Source organism: Musca autumnalis, unplaced genomic scaffold (assembly GCF_047663935.1).
Source record: "Musca autumnalis isolate F117 unplaced genomic scaffold, ASM4766393v1 scaffold_3, whole genome shotgun sequence".
Taxonomy (NCBI): domain Eukaryota; kingdom Metazoa; phylum Arthropoda; class Insecta; order Diptera; family Muscidae; genus Musca; species Musca autumnalis.
This window is the reverse complement of record NW_027411866.1, coordinates 216,410,743-216,427,413: the sequence shown is the minus strand read 5'-3', so window position 1 is coordinate 216,427,413 and position 16,671 is coordinate 216,410,743. Positions and strand designations below refer to the sequence as shown.

General features: G+C 37.1%; 2 protein-coding genes across 10 annotated transcripts in view; one reads left to right on the top strand and one right to left on the bottom strand.

Moving 5' to 3' along the window:
* Gapvd1 (GTPase activating protein and VPS9 domains 1) overlaps positions 1 to 6,178 on the bottom strand; it is a 50,471-nt gene extending 44,293 nt beyond the window's left edge. Inside the window, exons 1-2 of one of the 9 annotated variants that reach the window (XM_073976754.1) lie at positions 6,017 to 6,094; positions 4,905 to 5,228 (exon numbers count right to left, since the gene is read on the bottom strand). The gene's annotated coding sequence lies outside the window, so the exon portion shown is untranslated. Of the gene's footprint in view, positions 1 to 4,904; positions 5,322 to 6,016 lie in introns of those variants that run through there. The other 8 variants (XM_073976755.1, XM_073976756.1, XM_073976753.1 and 5 more) reach the window with 8 other exon arrangements.
* A 5,329-nt stretch (positions 6,179 to 11,507) lies between these two features.
* Positions 11,508 to 13,344, top strand: l(1)10Bb (BUD31-like protein). Its single transcript, XM_073976764.1, has 2 exons — positions 11,508 to 11,719; positions 12,780 to 13,344. Exons 1-2 carry the CDS (start codon positions 11,626 to 11,628, stop codon positions 13,118 to 13,120), a joined length of 435 nt encoding a protein of 144 aa, XP_073832865.1. The 5' UTR covers positions 11,508 to 11,625; the 3' UTR covers positions 13,121 to 13,344.
* Positions 13,345 to 16,671: the final 3,327 nt, after the last annotated feature.

The following is a 16,671-nucleotide window of genomic DNA, read 5'->3' as shown; positions in this document are numbered from 1 at the left end:
CAACGTTTTGCACGATCTTGGCGCAAGGTACCTTCTCTGATTTCATCCTTTTCCACGCGATAGCATTCACACAGATGCAGTCGCAGATGCCATCGTGTAAATGCGGTCTTCAAAGAACATCCCCTATCTATCGCAGCTGAGCAATATCAGAGTAGAGTAGTTTTGGCTCAACTACGCTCGGGATGTTGCAGCCGTCTAAATTCCTATATGGCAAGACTCAATGACACCGTGCAAAACATCTGCCGAACATGCGTCACAGGCCTGCACAACACACTGCACCTTTCAATCAACTCAACTAACTCCAGTAGCTTTGTGGCTACAACCCATCGAAGAAGCCACATTCCAAGAACTGTTACAACAATGTATTTGAAAGATGGTTCTGATTAAGTTATCGACTAATATGTGGCGGAGATGACAATCGGCAACCTGAATAGTTTCTGATGCTGGGAAGGTCTGACATCCTGCTTGACCTCAGTAGCGCGACTATCGTGCTCATTTTGTCGACTTTGAGAATTTTAGCGATATACTCAACTGCTGGAACAGTCAGCTGTTTCTGTATAACCACAGAAATTCCGTCAGGGCCCAATGCCTTGGACGATATAGCGTTCCGGATGGCATTTGTAACAATAATACTTCACCCTATTATTCTCGTGTGCTCGACTAATTCTGGGGGACTGCGGGGTCTCCTAAGGTCTTCTATAGTAGACAGAAGATCTTTTCTGGCCTTCAATAGTAGACAGAAAACTTCTTAAATTCTTCCCTAGTAGACAGAAGACTTTTTAAGGTCTTCTGTACTAGACAGAAGAACTTTAAAGGACTTCTTTAGTAGACAGAAGATACAGAAGATCTTTTAAGGTATTAACTAGTAGACATAGGACATTTTAAGATCTTCTATAGAATATAGAGGACTTTTGAAGGTCTTCTCCAGTAGGCAGAACACCTTTAAAGGTCTTCTATAGTATACATAAGACCTTTTATGGTATTCTCTGGTAGTCAGAAGCCCATTTAAGGTATTCTCTAATAGACGGAAGACCTTTTAAGGTATTCTCTAGTACACAGAAGACCTTCTTATGTCTTCCCTAGTAGACCGAAGACCTTTTAAGGTCTTATGTATACTATAGAAGACCTTTAAAGGTGTTCTGCCTACTGAAGAAGACCTTCAAAAGTCATCTATATTCTATAGAAGATCTTAAAATGTCCTAAAGGTCTTCTATAGTAGACATAATACTGTTTAAGATTTTCCATAGTAGAAAGAAGACATATTAAAAATCTTTTGTGGTAGACGGAAGATCTTTTAAGGCCTTCTATAGTAGACAGAAGATCTTTTAAGGTCTTCTATAGTAGGCAGAAGACTTTTTAATGCCTTCCCTAGTAGACAATAGACCTTTTAAGGACTTTTCTAGTAGACAAAGGACCTTTTAAGGACTCTTCTAGTAGGCAGAAGACCTTTTAAGGTCTTCTATGTAGACAAAAGTCCTTTTAAGGACTTCTCTAGTAGAAAGAAGACATTTTAAGGTCTTCTTAGTAGACATAATACCTTTTAAGGTCTTCCCTAGTAGACAAAAGACATTTTAACATCTTTTATAGTAGACAGAAGAATTCTTAAGGTATATTCTAGTAGACAGAAGACATTTTAAGGTCTTCCCTAGTAGACTTTTAACTCCTTTTCTAGTAAACAGAAGACCTTTTAATGTATTCTCTAGTGGACAGAAAGCTTTTTAAGGTCTTCCCTAATAGACAGAAGACTTTTTAAGGTCTTCTATAGTAGGCAGAAGACCTTTTAAGATCTTCTCTAGTAGCCAGAAAACATTTTAATGTTTTCTATAGTAGGAAAAAATACCCTTTAAGGTCTTCCGTAGTAGAAAGACGACCATTTAACGTATTCTCTAATAAACAGAATACCTTTTAGAGTCTTATATGGAAGACAGAGGCCTTTTAAATCCTTCCCTAGTAGACATAAGATCTTTTAAGTTGTTTTCTAGTAGGCAGAAGATCTTTTAAGTTGTTTTCTAGTAGACATAAGACGTTTTAAGGTATTCTTTAAAAGAAAGAAGACCTCGCAGGATGAACCAATATGGTCTATTCGCTATAGTTCCACTACCACTATAGTTCCAATACTATTCGCTATTGTTCTACTACCATGGGATTGGCCATATTTTGTTGTAACATTCATCCAAAGGATTTGAATTTGGATTGGATCTATAATAAAGGCCAACTTCATCAAGGCTTGACTTGACGCCCGTACAGACAATTTAATTTGTGAGATTGGAATTCGTGGTATCGCAAATCAGCATTGTATGTTCGTTCGACTGTGTCAAACGCATTTAAGAAAGTTATTTGAGACAAAGAAAAGGCAGACCACTTTAGTGGATGCAAAGGAGGATTTAAGAGGGTTTTACACATGCAGTCGGTATTTTTTTTTACAATAGGTTCGTATAAGTATTCTGATCCAACATTTTATCCGGGGTAGACTTGAAGACATGTTTATAAAAATGTTAAAAAAAAAATCCAAAGACTCGGTAAAATCTGATTCCTCGTTGTGTTCAACATAACAAGGACTATCTATGGAAAAAATATTAAACCTATTTGAGGATTGCCCCTGCATGACATAATGGATTTTTAGAGTAACTAAGAAATTTAGGTGGTTTCCTTGTAATTATTTAAATTGGCCGCAAAATTATAAATTGACTTCAATTACAAAGTAAATAAATAAATAAAAAAACCATAACATTTTCGAAAATGTAAAGACTCATATTTCGAGAAGTATAGAGTGCAACCAGCAAAATTATCGATGATCAGCGTTACAAGAAGCATTATATATGGTACAAATTTCAAAATGATCAGGGAGGTGTCCCTGAACAACATTAGTTCTCTCACTTTACTTGGGCTTATCTTTCCCTTAGGGTGCACCTGGATGAGAAATTTTGGTATTTTCACCACAGGTAGCCCTTTCGGTCCTGATTCCAATTTTTTTTTTTTTTTTTTTTTTTTTTTTTTTTTGTTACAGGCATGTTTTGACCCTCCGAACACACGAGTATAGGTACTATATGTATGGGGGAAGACGTAAATCCACGACCGAAAACAGGATTCTTAGAAAAAATTCAATTTAAAAGAAATGTTGATCCCTTAAGGCCAAGATAGGGTTTTTGTAGAACTTTCAAGACATATTTCTTAGGCTGGGGATTTAAGATTTTCTCCTATGGACAGATGCAAATCTCTGGAATGGGATCAAAATTTCTTTTAAATTGTAAATTTTTCTCTAAGGTGCCGACCTTCGGCCGGGGATTTACGACTTTCTCCTATTGACAGTTGCAAATCTCTGGAGTGGGATCAAAATTTCTTTTAAATTCTAAATTTTTCTCTAAGCTGCGACCGGGGATTTAATACTTTCTCATATAGGCAGGTGCAAATCTCGGGAATGGGGTCAACATTTCTTTTAAATTGTAAATTATTTCTATGAAGCCGGCCTTCGGCGGTGGATTTAACTTTCTCCATACATATATACTGGTGTGCTCGGGGGGCAATACTTATCTGTAATAACAAAATTTTGACAAGATTTGAGTCTAGTAAATGCATTTAACTTAAGTCCTAGTTGGCCTAATTGGGGTTTTTGCGGAACTTTCGAGGCCTTTATCTCGTGAAGTAAACATTTCCGGGATAAAAGTTATACACCGTTGGAATCAGGACCGAAAGCGTTAAAATGCCAAATTTCTCCTCCAGGTGCACCCTAAAGGAAAGATAGGCCCAAAAGTTATACACCGTTGAAATCAGGACCGAAACGAATACCTGTGATGAGAAGCAGTTCCCTTTACTTGTTCGAAGCGCTATTATAGTAGGTATTTTAATTTCAATATAAACCTAGTTAGCAACACATTCATTCTCTATTGTCTATTGTTGTAATATTGAATTGAGCACTGTAATTATTTTTAAAATCTTCATTTGAATCATTTGCAAACATCAAACCAAAAACACCCCCTATTTCTTCTTCATATTTAACAAAAATAGCAGCGAATTTTGTTCCGCACAAAAATAAACAGTTTCAACAATAAATTGACATCATTTTGATAGCGCGAAAAAATCACAATCATACAAAATAAACAAATCAAATTAACTTAAAAAAACGTTAGCAAAACTAAACAATGTGACTGTGGGTAATGGAAACACAAATAGGAAAGGCATTTCGCCAAAAAGAAAAAAATAAATCGCTCTCATAATAGAGGAGGGTACAAAATACAAAAAGCAAACAAAAAAATCACTGCCCGTCACTTTGTACAAAAGTAAATTAAAATAAAGCAGATTTGTGGTGGACAGACAAATGAGATGTATTGTGGATGCATTTCCCGTAATTTGCAGTCTGTAAGTGCCATATAAACACCATTGATGTGGTGTCGCCCCCCATGCTTGGCCATTTTACACGTCCCTCTTTTCAACCATCAACAAACATCAAACAGACTAAGTTTGATGACGACCAGACTTGCAGACAGACAACGGGGACAACGGGAAGAAGAAAACCATGAATGATGGGGAACAATCCACAAATTAACTGGTCGGGGCTGTGTGGTACTTGCTATAGCAGTTGTTTGGTTCATTGTTTCTTGTTTTTGTTACATTCCAAACATATTTGTTTTATTGTTGTTATTGTTAGACAATATATTTATTTAATAAGTCACCAAAATATCGTGATGATTAAATATAACCACCAAATATTCAATATGCACCCATAATACTTCTTTTTATTTCCCTTTTTCCTCTTTGTATTACTTTTTTACATGTTCATGATTGTGCGGGTGGACGCCAGAGGATGGACTTGTTTATTGGCGAAAAGGGGAGGGCGGCAATGTAGACAATATACATCCGTCGTTTCTGCTGCTATCGTCTTCTTTATAAGGAAATTTGCAAATTACCTTAAATTCACAAAATGTTGCTAATTTTTAAGGTTAATTTTGTATGAAATAAATAAAACAATGATTAACCAATAGTTTCACAATTTCTCTTGATTGTTTGTTGTTTTATTGCACCTTCTTTTTCAGAGATCATTAGGTGACGATTTTTGGGCAGATTTTACTTTTGTGTTTGTATTATTGTTGTTGTCGTCGTTTTTTATGCGTAACAAAGTAATTTCTATTGTTTTGCCTTTTTCTTATTTTTTATGGTATTATTTCATTTATTTTATTGCCATTCCACACATATACACATTTGTTTTTTATATTTTTATCACAAATATTTATCTTGAATGATTTTTAAAGGAGAATTATTTACATTTAATGCCATGTTCATACTAGAATTTGAATCACGTAGTTCGTTCTCATAATTACGTACACGAATTAACCCGTTCATACGACATGGTACACAATTCATAGCAACATGATTCATATTTTCATAGTTTTTATTTTCTGATTTTAAAGAAAGTTTCGTCCAAAAGACGAGTAAAATTAATTGATATGAACTGAAAAACTATTTGTCCTTCTTTCAGATATCTATTTAATATTTAATTACATTATTTTCATTCATCTTTTCTATTTTTTTCTCACAATTTTGGTGTTTTCAGCAAATAAAAATATTTTTCTATTTTCAAAATTAAGAAGAAAGTGACCTGCCAAAATAACTTTTTGGTATACAGACTTTCTGGCAGGCATTTGATTTTTGTTTTTAAATTTGTACGCGAATTTGAAACGAAGGACAAGAAATGCAACTGCAATAAACGAAAATAGAAAATTTGCTATGATTTGAATGTTTATTTGTCCTTAAAACGTTTACTTTTCATTCAGGTTTTGCAGTTTTACTAAAAATTTTTGGGTTTTTAATAAATTTTAAATTTTATATTTTTCCTGTCATAATTAATTTATTTCGATAAATTCTCTCATTTGTTAGAGATGGGACATATTTTATCGTCGTTCTGAGAGTAATTTAAATTGAACAAAGTACACAAATCGTTGTTCGTTCTCAAAATTTTGTATGGGAAATGAAGTAATTATATCGTAATTTGGGGTCGAACAACGAATAGAGAACGAATTACCGTCAGTCTGAACAAGGCATTAATGGAGAACACAATTTTCTTGGCGACTTGAAACAAGTTTTCTTCGATGATACCGCAACACTGAGGCGATAGAGTGAAAAGCAACGGCGTCACTACATTTGCAAATTGAAGGCGATGTATTGTAATTGACATGGGTCTTGAGGTCTATATAGCCGTTTTGTGAACAGCTGATGTACAAAGAATGCAACCTAATTCAAAGTCGTGCTTGGTTTGTTTTGTACAATAACCCAGCAAAAAGTTTGCATCTTTTCCTATGAAAATTTTTTTTGCTGGGAAGGTACATACATGTGTATGTATGTACATATGACAACTTACAAATTTACAAAAACAACATTATTGTTATTGAAAATTAAATGTCAAAGAAAATATTGAATAATATGGCCTGTTCTCGTACTTTATAAAGTGGTAAAAGTCGTAAACGATTTTCACATAAATTTTGTGTACGGGAACGCAAAATGTGTAAAATTGGTAAAAATTGTAAAAACTTTTTAGTTCTGGAAAAGAGCTATAGGGTCGCTGACAATTGCATCCGCATAGCTTACCGCCGAACGTTCTATTGCTTTGGAAGAGGTCAACACGGCTTCTTTGTCAGCACCCCAAGTGCGGTTGGCCAGCGACTAGAGAATCTTGTTCCTACTACTTATCTTATCGCAAATAGCTTGGGTTGCGCGGACTACTTAAACATGCTATCGAACCTTACAACCAATATTTTTGTGTAGTTAGCGGTCGGAATGAGGACACCATCGATCAATATTTTCAGTGGGAGTGAACAGTGTGGCGAATATGTTCATATTCCTCGGATGGAAGAAGTGCACATTGTCAGCTATGTAGAAATGGAACCTATCACATATGTCTTTGACGGTAGGACCGTAGGCCAAGATCGTGCAATCATCCACATACCTTACGATATCTATGCCGTTTGTAGGGTGTGGAATTTCAGAAAGGTAGAGGTTAAGCAGTTCAGGAGATATCACCCCTCCTTTGTTTCACACTACGGGTTTTTTTCTGAATTCCAAGAACGACTGTCGTTAACACACATGCTGGAGGATAGTCTTCTCTCTATCCTCGATCAGCTTGGCAGACGGTTTGACGGTATCGAAGGCCTTCGATAGATCACGAGCCACCATGACTATTCGGTCGGACATGTTGACGGCGACGAAGTAGCGGGCACTTTGCTAGTATACAAATATTTAGATTTTTCTGAACTCAAAAATGATTTCAACCAAGGCAGATTTATGTAAGGTATATGCATGAATTACAACAACTAACAAATTTACAAAAACAACATTGTTGTTGTTGAAAATGAATTGTCAATTAAAATAATGAATAATAGGGTCGTTCCAAAAATTTTCTCAGGAAAAACATAAATACATTTTGAAGATCCTCTAAAATAGAACAAATTTGAATCAAAATTTAAATATAAAGCAATCAGAACTGGCATAGATCATTTTTATTACACGTTTAGGATGCAAAGAAGTATTTTATGGCATGGTAGAACAAGAAAAGGTAGCAGCAATACCCAGCTGACTGAACTGGGTTGTAGTGTTAGTGTCAAATTCCATTCGACATTTTATGTATTTATTTCTATGTTCGATGTATATTAGGGATATATATTTTTGAAGAACAAATTTATTCATCAGAAAAAAAACTATTTCCCATAAAGACGGCTTCATATCATTGACATGTAACCTCCTCCAGGTCCGAACGACATGCCGCACACTAAAACACCGCTTATAGAGGCGGTACAATATTTGTTAATATGTGTGGTATTTTCTTAAACTTGAAAAGAATAAAGCCCTAATATACATGTGCTTTTCTGTTTTCAAAAGCAAATGATTGAAACATCTTCTCTTTTTTCAATGAATAACCAGCGACCCGAAACATTTTTGCAAGTATTCTACTTTCTGCGAGAAATTATGCATTTAGTGGAATGATATGGAAACATTCAAATTGAAAATCTAACGAGTTTTCATTCATGTTTTCCAAAATATTCAATCAAATGTGAAAAATTATTAGTTTTTTAAATTCCAATAATTTATAGACATTTCCTTGTTTTGTTTACATTTACGTTGACACTAAGGTTTACAAACAAAAACAAATTCCTATGTGGTTGTTGTTCGAGTTGTATTTGTTGTAGTATTAACTTTACCTTGTATTTGTTCTACCATGATTTTATGGTAGAAAATTTCGAAGTTTCAAATTTCATGAGTAGACCCTATAACATATTTAGACCCAATTTTACAAAAAAGTAAAAACAGCTGATTGTCAGTTCTACCTTCTATATATGTGCCTTGGCTAGAATTTACTTTTTCAATACGAAATACTAGCTCAATTAATTAAAAATTTTCATAGGTTATGACACTCGTCCTAATAATACAACAATAATCATAAATTCAGAACAGAGCACGGCTAAGGTTTGACCCTAGGTCCTCTCCAACAAACAATGTTGCCGGTGTCGTAGTGTCCTAAGCCACTGCCATTTTAGCAAACTTCCGAAATGGAGGCCTTACAATTCATGAAGGAAAAACCCTTTAATTGTACATGTGTATGTATTGTATTGAGAAATTATTGCTTTGTCCCTTTACTTTTTTTAATGGTAAAAGTGATAAACGAGAAAATTCTCAAAATTGCTCTCTCATGAACAGTTTTACTAGTAAACGGCTGGATTCTTGTTCTATAAAAATTTGAAATGAAAAATATTTCCTATATAATTTTTTCATTTGACAGTTTTTTCCTTTACAAAAATGTTCATTTCATATTTTCATAGAAACAGAATTGAGCCCCAAGTAGTCAAAATGAAACATAAAAATTCAATTTTCTTCTTTTATTCCACAGTTTTAAATTTTTTGTCAGCGTTCGCCTTTTTCTTCTGTTTTTGTTAATTTTTTTCTTCATTGTCAAATAATCGTCAAACAAATGTCGAAAAATCAGTCCTACTATTTTTTATACCCTCAGCCTTTAGGCTAAAGAGGGTATTTACACTTTGATACGACCAAAAATGTGCCTCATCGAAATAATGGTTTTAGACCCCAAGTATGTTTGTACAATATCCGTTTCAGACAATTTTGAGTAGATCTAGCAATGTCCGTCCGTCTGTCTGTCCGTCTGTCTGTCTGGCTGGTGCGCACGATAACTCTCGAACGGATCAATCGATTCGGTTCAAATTTTGGGTATCGAAATATTTTGTTCAGATTCGATTTAAGTTCGAAGATGGGCCATATAGGTCCACTCCTTCAGGTACCTCCCCCACAAATGTTCAAAAATTGTCGCAAAACTTGTGCGCACGATAACTCTTGTAGGGAATAACCGATTTGGTCCATACTTTACACATCGTGTAATTTCTACCAAACTTAGATGAGGTTCCAATATGGACTCAATCGGTCCACTCCTTCGGGTACCTCCCACACAAAATTTCGGAAAAGTTCAGTTTAGGACCTGGTCTCGAATCGCTTTGATTTTTATTTACGCAAGTTGTATTCGCTGTCCTCTATACGACGCTGTAAGTTTCATTAGGGGCAAGTCCATACTTCCTGAGAAAATAGCCTGAAAGTTACAAAAAACCATATGATACCGTGTGTAGTGGTTGGAGCGCAAGATAACTCTCGAACGGATCTGCCGATTCGGTCCAAAATTTGGCTTTCGTAATATTTTGTTCAAACTTAGTTCAAGTTCAAAGATGGATTATATCGGTCCACTCCTTCCGGTACCTCCCCCACAAAAGTTCGAAAATGTTCGGAAAATTTGTGCGTACGATAACTCTTGAAGGGAGTAACCGATTTGGTGCATACTTTGCACATTATGAAATTTCTACCAGACTTAGATGTAACATCTTGCTTGTTGTAACATCTTGTATTCACTGTACCCTATACGAAGGTACAAGTTTACTCAGGGGCAAGTTCATACTTCCTAAAAAAATAGCTTGAAAGTTGAAAAACAAACCCTATGACACCATGTTTATGGGTCGAAGCGCAAGATAATTCTCGAACGGATATATTTGTCCACTCCATCCCGTACCTCCCACACAACATTTTGGATAAGTTCACTTTAAGACCTGCTATTGACTCACTTTGATTTTTGTTGAAGCAACTTACATTCGCTGCCTTAATTACGATGGTAAAAGTTGTTTCAGGGGCAAGTCCATACTTCTTGGGAAAACAGCGCGAAGGGTGTAAAAACCTCCTATGGCACCCCCATGGTCCATTCCTTTAAGTAAATTTTCCGCAAAATTTTTGAACTTTAATCTTAATCAACATTTTTGTCGGTTCATACGACCAAAATTTTGAAACCCCCTAAATACATAATATTTTTGTTAAAAAGTGTTTCAATTTGCACAGGTTGAGGGTATATCTCTGTCGGCAAAGCCGACTGATACTTTTTTACTTGTTACCTCTAGAAATTTGTCTGGTAGCCTGTGGTAGAAGAGAAAGGCATTTTTGCTCTCTCATTCTCTTAAAAATTACTTCCAGTTTTACCACTTTTTGGGGTTAAGGTACCCTTTGGATGTTAAAAAAGTAGAAAGGAACACAACTTATACCCCAGTTGCACTTAACCGGATTAACCCAGTACGTTTGGATTTCAAATATCAATTCCATAGCGCAAACTTCAAATAAATCCTCTCGAAGTGGATTAACCCGGCAAAGAACTCTAGTGTAACCGTACTATTATGATCTGTTCCAGAACTGCAAGAATCTACTAATTTTTACTATTTTTTCGATAATCTGGAAAAAATCTCTAGTGTAACCGTGCTATTATCGTAGTTAAAACTAGTAGCTTCTTGCAGGTTCTGGAACAGGCATTTAGTCTAGACAAGACACTAGGTGGACTTGATAGAAAAAGGCTTCAGAATACTTCATATCGGCACATTTGCAATAATGTCTGTATAAATAGATGTTATCAAAGTTTTCTAGTCATGCACATCCGATATGCCTGATTAACTAATGGTCTGTTCCAGTACAGCAAGAATCTACTAATTTGTACTATTTTTTCCGATAACATAAAGGAAAAAATGTTATCGTAGTAAAAAATAGTAGCTTCTTGCAGGTTCTGGAACAGACCATAAATAACCACCAGGGAAAAGATCGCAGAATATTTGTTAGTCAGTAGTCAAGCGCAAAATTTACGATAAAGATAATTGAGTTTTTGGGTGGGAGCGGGGAGGAAAGAGTTAAAGACTCTCTCTCCGTTCTCTCGCAAAAGCTCAATTTTCTTTATAGTATATGCAAATAGCAAAGATTATCCCACAGGGTTTAATAGATCCAGTGCGTTCATTTTTATAAGTACAAATAAGCTATTGTATAGGGTGTTTTTTTAAGCTTTTAAATTTTTTACTTTTAAATGTTTTCTTTTCTCAGACCGCACGCTTTTACTCAATATTTATTAAGTGCGAACCTCCTTTATAACGATATGTGAAGTTTATCGATAACAACACATAGGTATCACTCCTTGCGATATTTTGTGTTATCGCTATTTCACAAACACACATCACTAAATGTCAAAGAAAAACAAACGCGGCGCAAGTGAGGCAACTAGAAATTGTTATTTCTTAAACGTTTTTGGAAGAGTATTTACCATTGTAATATTTTGCTGATATGCCAAAAGTCCGAAGATCACGTAAACCACCTCCAGATGGCTGGGAATTGATAGAACCAACCCTGGAAGAATTGGAACAGAAAATGCGAGAAGGTAAGATCCATTATTTAGTGTATATGGTCAACAATATGTGATTTACTTATGAGTTTTTAGGCAAGTAGGGCAATTGTGTTTGAGGACGAAGTGAGGTCAATGTTTGTTGGGCAGTTGTGAAATTATCATTATTTAGGCAGGTAACCAACTTCGTGTTGATAAACCACCAAATACGGAGACGTGTTTAAAATATTCCATACATTTGTTCTGTCGTGGCTGTAGCAGTCGTGGTAGTATTACAGAAGGCGAAAGTCCATGTCTCCGTAGCACTTGAGTCGTTTTGAAACTTTTTGGTAGGCACACGGTCAAAAATTTGTTGATAAATTTTTGTGGTTTTATTGAGAGTGCGTAGGTGAAAGAGCTCCATTTTATTTTTAATAATTAACCCTGTGGCTACAGAACTAATATAGTGGTGAAACGGTGCGGATAATACCATCTTAGTCGAAAGATATGCGGCGTGACGTTTGAGCCGTTTGGGTACGATCCGTTTTTTGTGAGCAAGTCCAATTTTCTTGTTCCAACCTCTGTACATTGTCGCAGCAAAAAGGTTGCCTCCAAAGAAGCAGTTCAATAATATGTACAACTGATTTGGAAGTGCATCAAATTGTGCATTTCCGCTCACTAATTTTCCCAAGAGAGTGACCCCGAAAAGAGTCACTCCATTAGCACTGCCCTTTGGCACTCATTTTAAATAACCCTTTGGGGTAGAAAGATTGATGACACCGTGTAAAACATCTGCCCAACATGTATAGGACCACACGACGTACTGCACCTTTAGTTTTGGAGAAGATCCCATGGTATTTTATAAGAAAATCCTATGGTCTATAAGAAGATACTATAGTCTATTATAAGAAGACCCCATTCTCTTCTATAAGAAAACCGAATAGAATAGAAGACCATTCGGTCTTCTTATGGAAGACTTTTTCTAAACCCCGTTTATTGCTGCTTTTAGTTCTTAAAAATCTTAAAGTCGGCATGCATGAATTGCAATTTTTCGTCCTCCGTATCTTCTAAAATATTTCATAGCATCTAATATTCTATTAACCTTTTACCTTTTCAGCTGAAACCGAACCACATGAGGGTAAACGTATCACAGAATCCTTGTGGCCCATCTTTAAAATTCATCATCAAAAATCCCGCTATATTTACGACCTGTTCTATCGTCGTAAGGCCATCAGCCGTGAATTGTACGACTATTGTCTGAAAGAGAAAATAGCTGACGCAAATTTAATAGCCAAATGGAAAAAATCAGGTTATGAAAATCTATGCTGCCTTCGTTGTATACAGACACGTGATACAAATTTCGGTACAAATTGCATCTGTCGTGTACCTAAATCAAAGCTGGAGGAAGGACGTGTTGTAGAGTGTGTACATTGTGGTTGTAGAGGTTGTTCCGGCTAGAGTATGATTGGAATAAAATTGGAAAATGTTACAACAAAATACTGGTACAAGATGATTATGTTTCACACCATCAGAATAAGAGTAGTTGTAGTTTGTAATTTTAGTAATTAGTAAATTAAAAATAGACTTGTGAGGAAATAATTTTATTCTCGATCAATCCACTTTTTCCAAATATTTACTAAACAACTTCTTTTGTAATAAATAAACAAGATTATACAATCAAATTTACTATTTTTTTCAATTGAATAGTTGTCTCACAGCCAGTCAAGCATTTTGAAAATACAAAATTAGAGCATACTTTTAGGCGTTTCTTACAATTATAAAACGACTGTAATGGAATGTCAGGACGCTTTTGAAAACAAACATTTTAAATCCCACGGCGTCGCTTCTTCGATGTCGGACTGACTAAGAACCACATAATTTTGTTCCGACCAGCGGCTACCACCTCCGTATACATACATACGTTTGTTTTTCTGTGTTGGGAGCTGCTCCGGATTCTTTTGGTACGTACCGGGATGGAGGAAAATCCAGAACCAATATCGATGTGCTAAGTTTGTCACATCCACAACACTCAACCTTCGGTGAGATGCAATAGGATGTAGGGAGTGGGTTCATCTCAGGAGTTGTTCTGGACTCGTTCATGCGACGGACTATGTTGCTGCATGCTGCGTGAACACAGCCCCCAGTGAGTCGTCGTCATCAGAATACAAGACTCCTCCGCATTCCTCATAGCAGAATCCAATCCCTAAAATTGAGATAAGATCGAGCAAATAGTTGATTTCATGAGTCGGAAGAATATCATGGTCGCATCGGTGCAGGAAACCAAGCTCAACAACAGAAGCGTTCCCACGGCAGCGGGTTCTTTCGTACCGGATTGACCCGGAACCATAGTGTTTCGGCCAGCGGCTGCCAACCCAGCATTAAACCTATGCTTCTACGTAGGTTTAAATGTTGCTACAACAACAACAACGACAACAGAAGTGTTCCCACTACTGTTCGCTCCGGAAGCAATCAAGCGAACATAGTTAGACCAAATTTAGTCAATACAGCGACAGTTGTACAAACCGTTGATTTTTCCCAAGGCAAAATTTAATGGTTCCAGCAGTAGACCTTGATGGTTACAATGTACTGATGAAGGATCGCACAGCAGTGGAAGTGGGGACTAGCTTTTCTATTGAATAGTAATACAGACCTGACTCTAATGATCGGTACATGGAATGTATGGGAGTAGCAGTCAGTTGTGGAACTGCCGAGTAGAGTTGCTTAACATATACATCCCGCCTATAAATAGCTGTACTTCCTGGTTATAGGCCCAACATTAACCCGCTTTTGAAGGTCATAACGTCTGGTTTTGGGGGACTTTAATGCGCACCGTGAGTTGTGGCATTCGGTCCTCGGAAATGACAAGAGGGGTGGAGTGCTGGCAGAGCAAATTGATAGCTCCACGTTTTGGACGGTCGATGAGGATGCCCCTATCAGAATTGGCGGGGAGTATCACTGTTGCCCAGATATAACCATCGTGTCACGTGGTTTGATAAATTACGTCACCTGCCTACCCGTCGTTTCAATTGGATCAGATCATCTCTCCATAATTTTCGTCAATCATGGGAAAGCAACATTGGAGCCGGGATAAGTAAACGTTGTGAGAAAGAAGAAAGATAGGATCTCAGTCAAATTTGACTGGCTGATCCGAAGAGATGCGCATGTTATTTTGATCGACCATTTGCCGAGCACCACTGGAGTGTCAGGGCGAAGAGAAGATAACGACGTCGTTTTAGGTCTCTTCCTGCCGAGGAGGAACTACCATAATTTACCATGGATGATGTTGCGAATGCCTTCAGGAACGTTAAATCATCCAAAGCATTGGTCCCTGATGGAATCTCCATGGTAATGCTCAAACATATGGATGTGATGGAAGTCGAGTATTCCGCCAAAGTTTTAAACCTGACGCTGGCCAACCACATCGTTCCCGAAGACTGGAAAATGGGCAAGGTTATCCCGTTATTGAAGCCAAACAAAAAGTCCAGCAAAAGTGAATCATACACCCCGATTTTGCTTTTGTCGCCCATAGCAAAGAATCTTGAGGCATCAGCAATAGCTATACAGTTGCCGATCATTAGCATGGGTTCCGTAAGCAGCACAGCACTACAATAGCTCCGCACGTCATCTCCACACATATCAGTCGAAGCCTCAACCAGAACAAGCCGTGTGATACTTCAAGCACTCCATGCTTTTTGAGGACATTGGAGAGACTACCCTCCGGCCAAGTTTGAAACGTTGAAGTGTTATAATTATGACTGATCTTACCACCTTTTTCCAAGCAAATATTCGCTACTAAATCTATGGCCACTATTTTCACCACATAGACTGCAGAGAAAAGCACTGGTCGATGGTAGCAGAAATTTAGGCGTCAAATTGGACAGCATGTTCATGTCGTCCGTGCATGCCACAGCTATCTGCGACAAGCTGAGATGTAGGACAAGGTCCTTAAATCCCTTACCGGCAGCACTTGGGGTGCAGATAAAGAAACCTAGTTGACCATGTATAACGGAATAGGTCGACATGTTGTAATATAAATGCAACGCGATGGAAAATTATTCAAATCTGTCAGAATGCCGCCCTGAGAACTGCAACCGGTTGGCTCTTCATGTCTTCAGTGGACAATCTACATGAAGAGACAAAGATTCTTAAAGTAAAGCAAAACAATAACATGCTCGACAATAACATGCTGGATAAGACCCTCCATCCAGGTATGTCAGGAGAGATCTTCATGATCTAGAAAGAGAGGTCTAGCGTTTCAAGAGAGAACCTCTGGATCAGCAAGCCTATAAAGCGGGTATGAATAGCATTGCCATAAAGAACTGTCGTGTGAATGCGGCCCTCGGAGAACACCCGCATCTATCGCAAATGAGGAGCGTCAGCTGTCACGACAAACCAGAGTAGTTTTGGCTCAACTACGCTCGGGATGGTGCAGCCGTCCTATAGGACAAGGATCGATGACAACGTGCAAAACATCTGACGAACTTACAAATATATAATAAATATACTGTTACCACAGGTTAGGATGGGCAGAATCTCAGATATATATATATATATATATATATACCACAAATGAACTACTTGTAGCTAGAGTCCTCAATTTTTGCCATTGAAGTTCTTATAGTAATAGAGTGTGGTTCCTTTTTCAGTTTAGCTTCGAGAGAAAACTCTAGTGTCACTTCATCCAGAACTAGTGACTGAAAATGGAGAAGTTTGCTCTTCCTGGTGTTCATCGGAATATACTTTTCGACCAAATTTAGTATTCTGTCCAGCTCCATAGAAGAAGGAAGTTACCATGTCACATATGTTCCCACAACCTTCCCTGAGCAGTCAAAGGGGATTTCTCTTATGTCAATGAGTGCACCCCAATTCATATTAGGTCAAAGATGTGGAACCTACTTCTTATAGCCGAGTCCGAACGGTGTGGCTAAGAACACCACAATTTGTGAAGTATTACACAGCTGAAATACTTAGGAAATGTCGCCAACAATACGCTGAGGGCAATTTTTGTC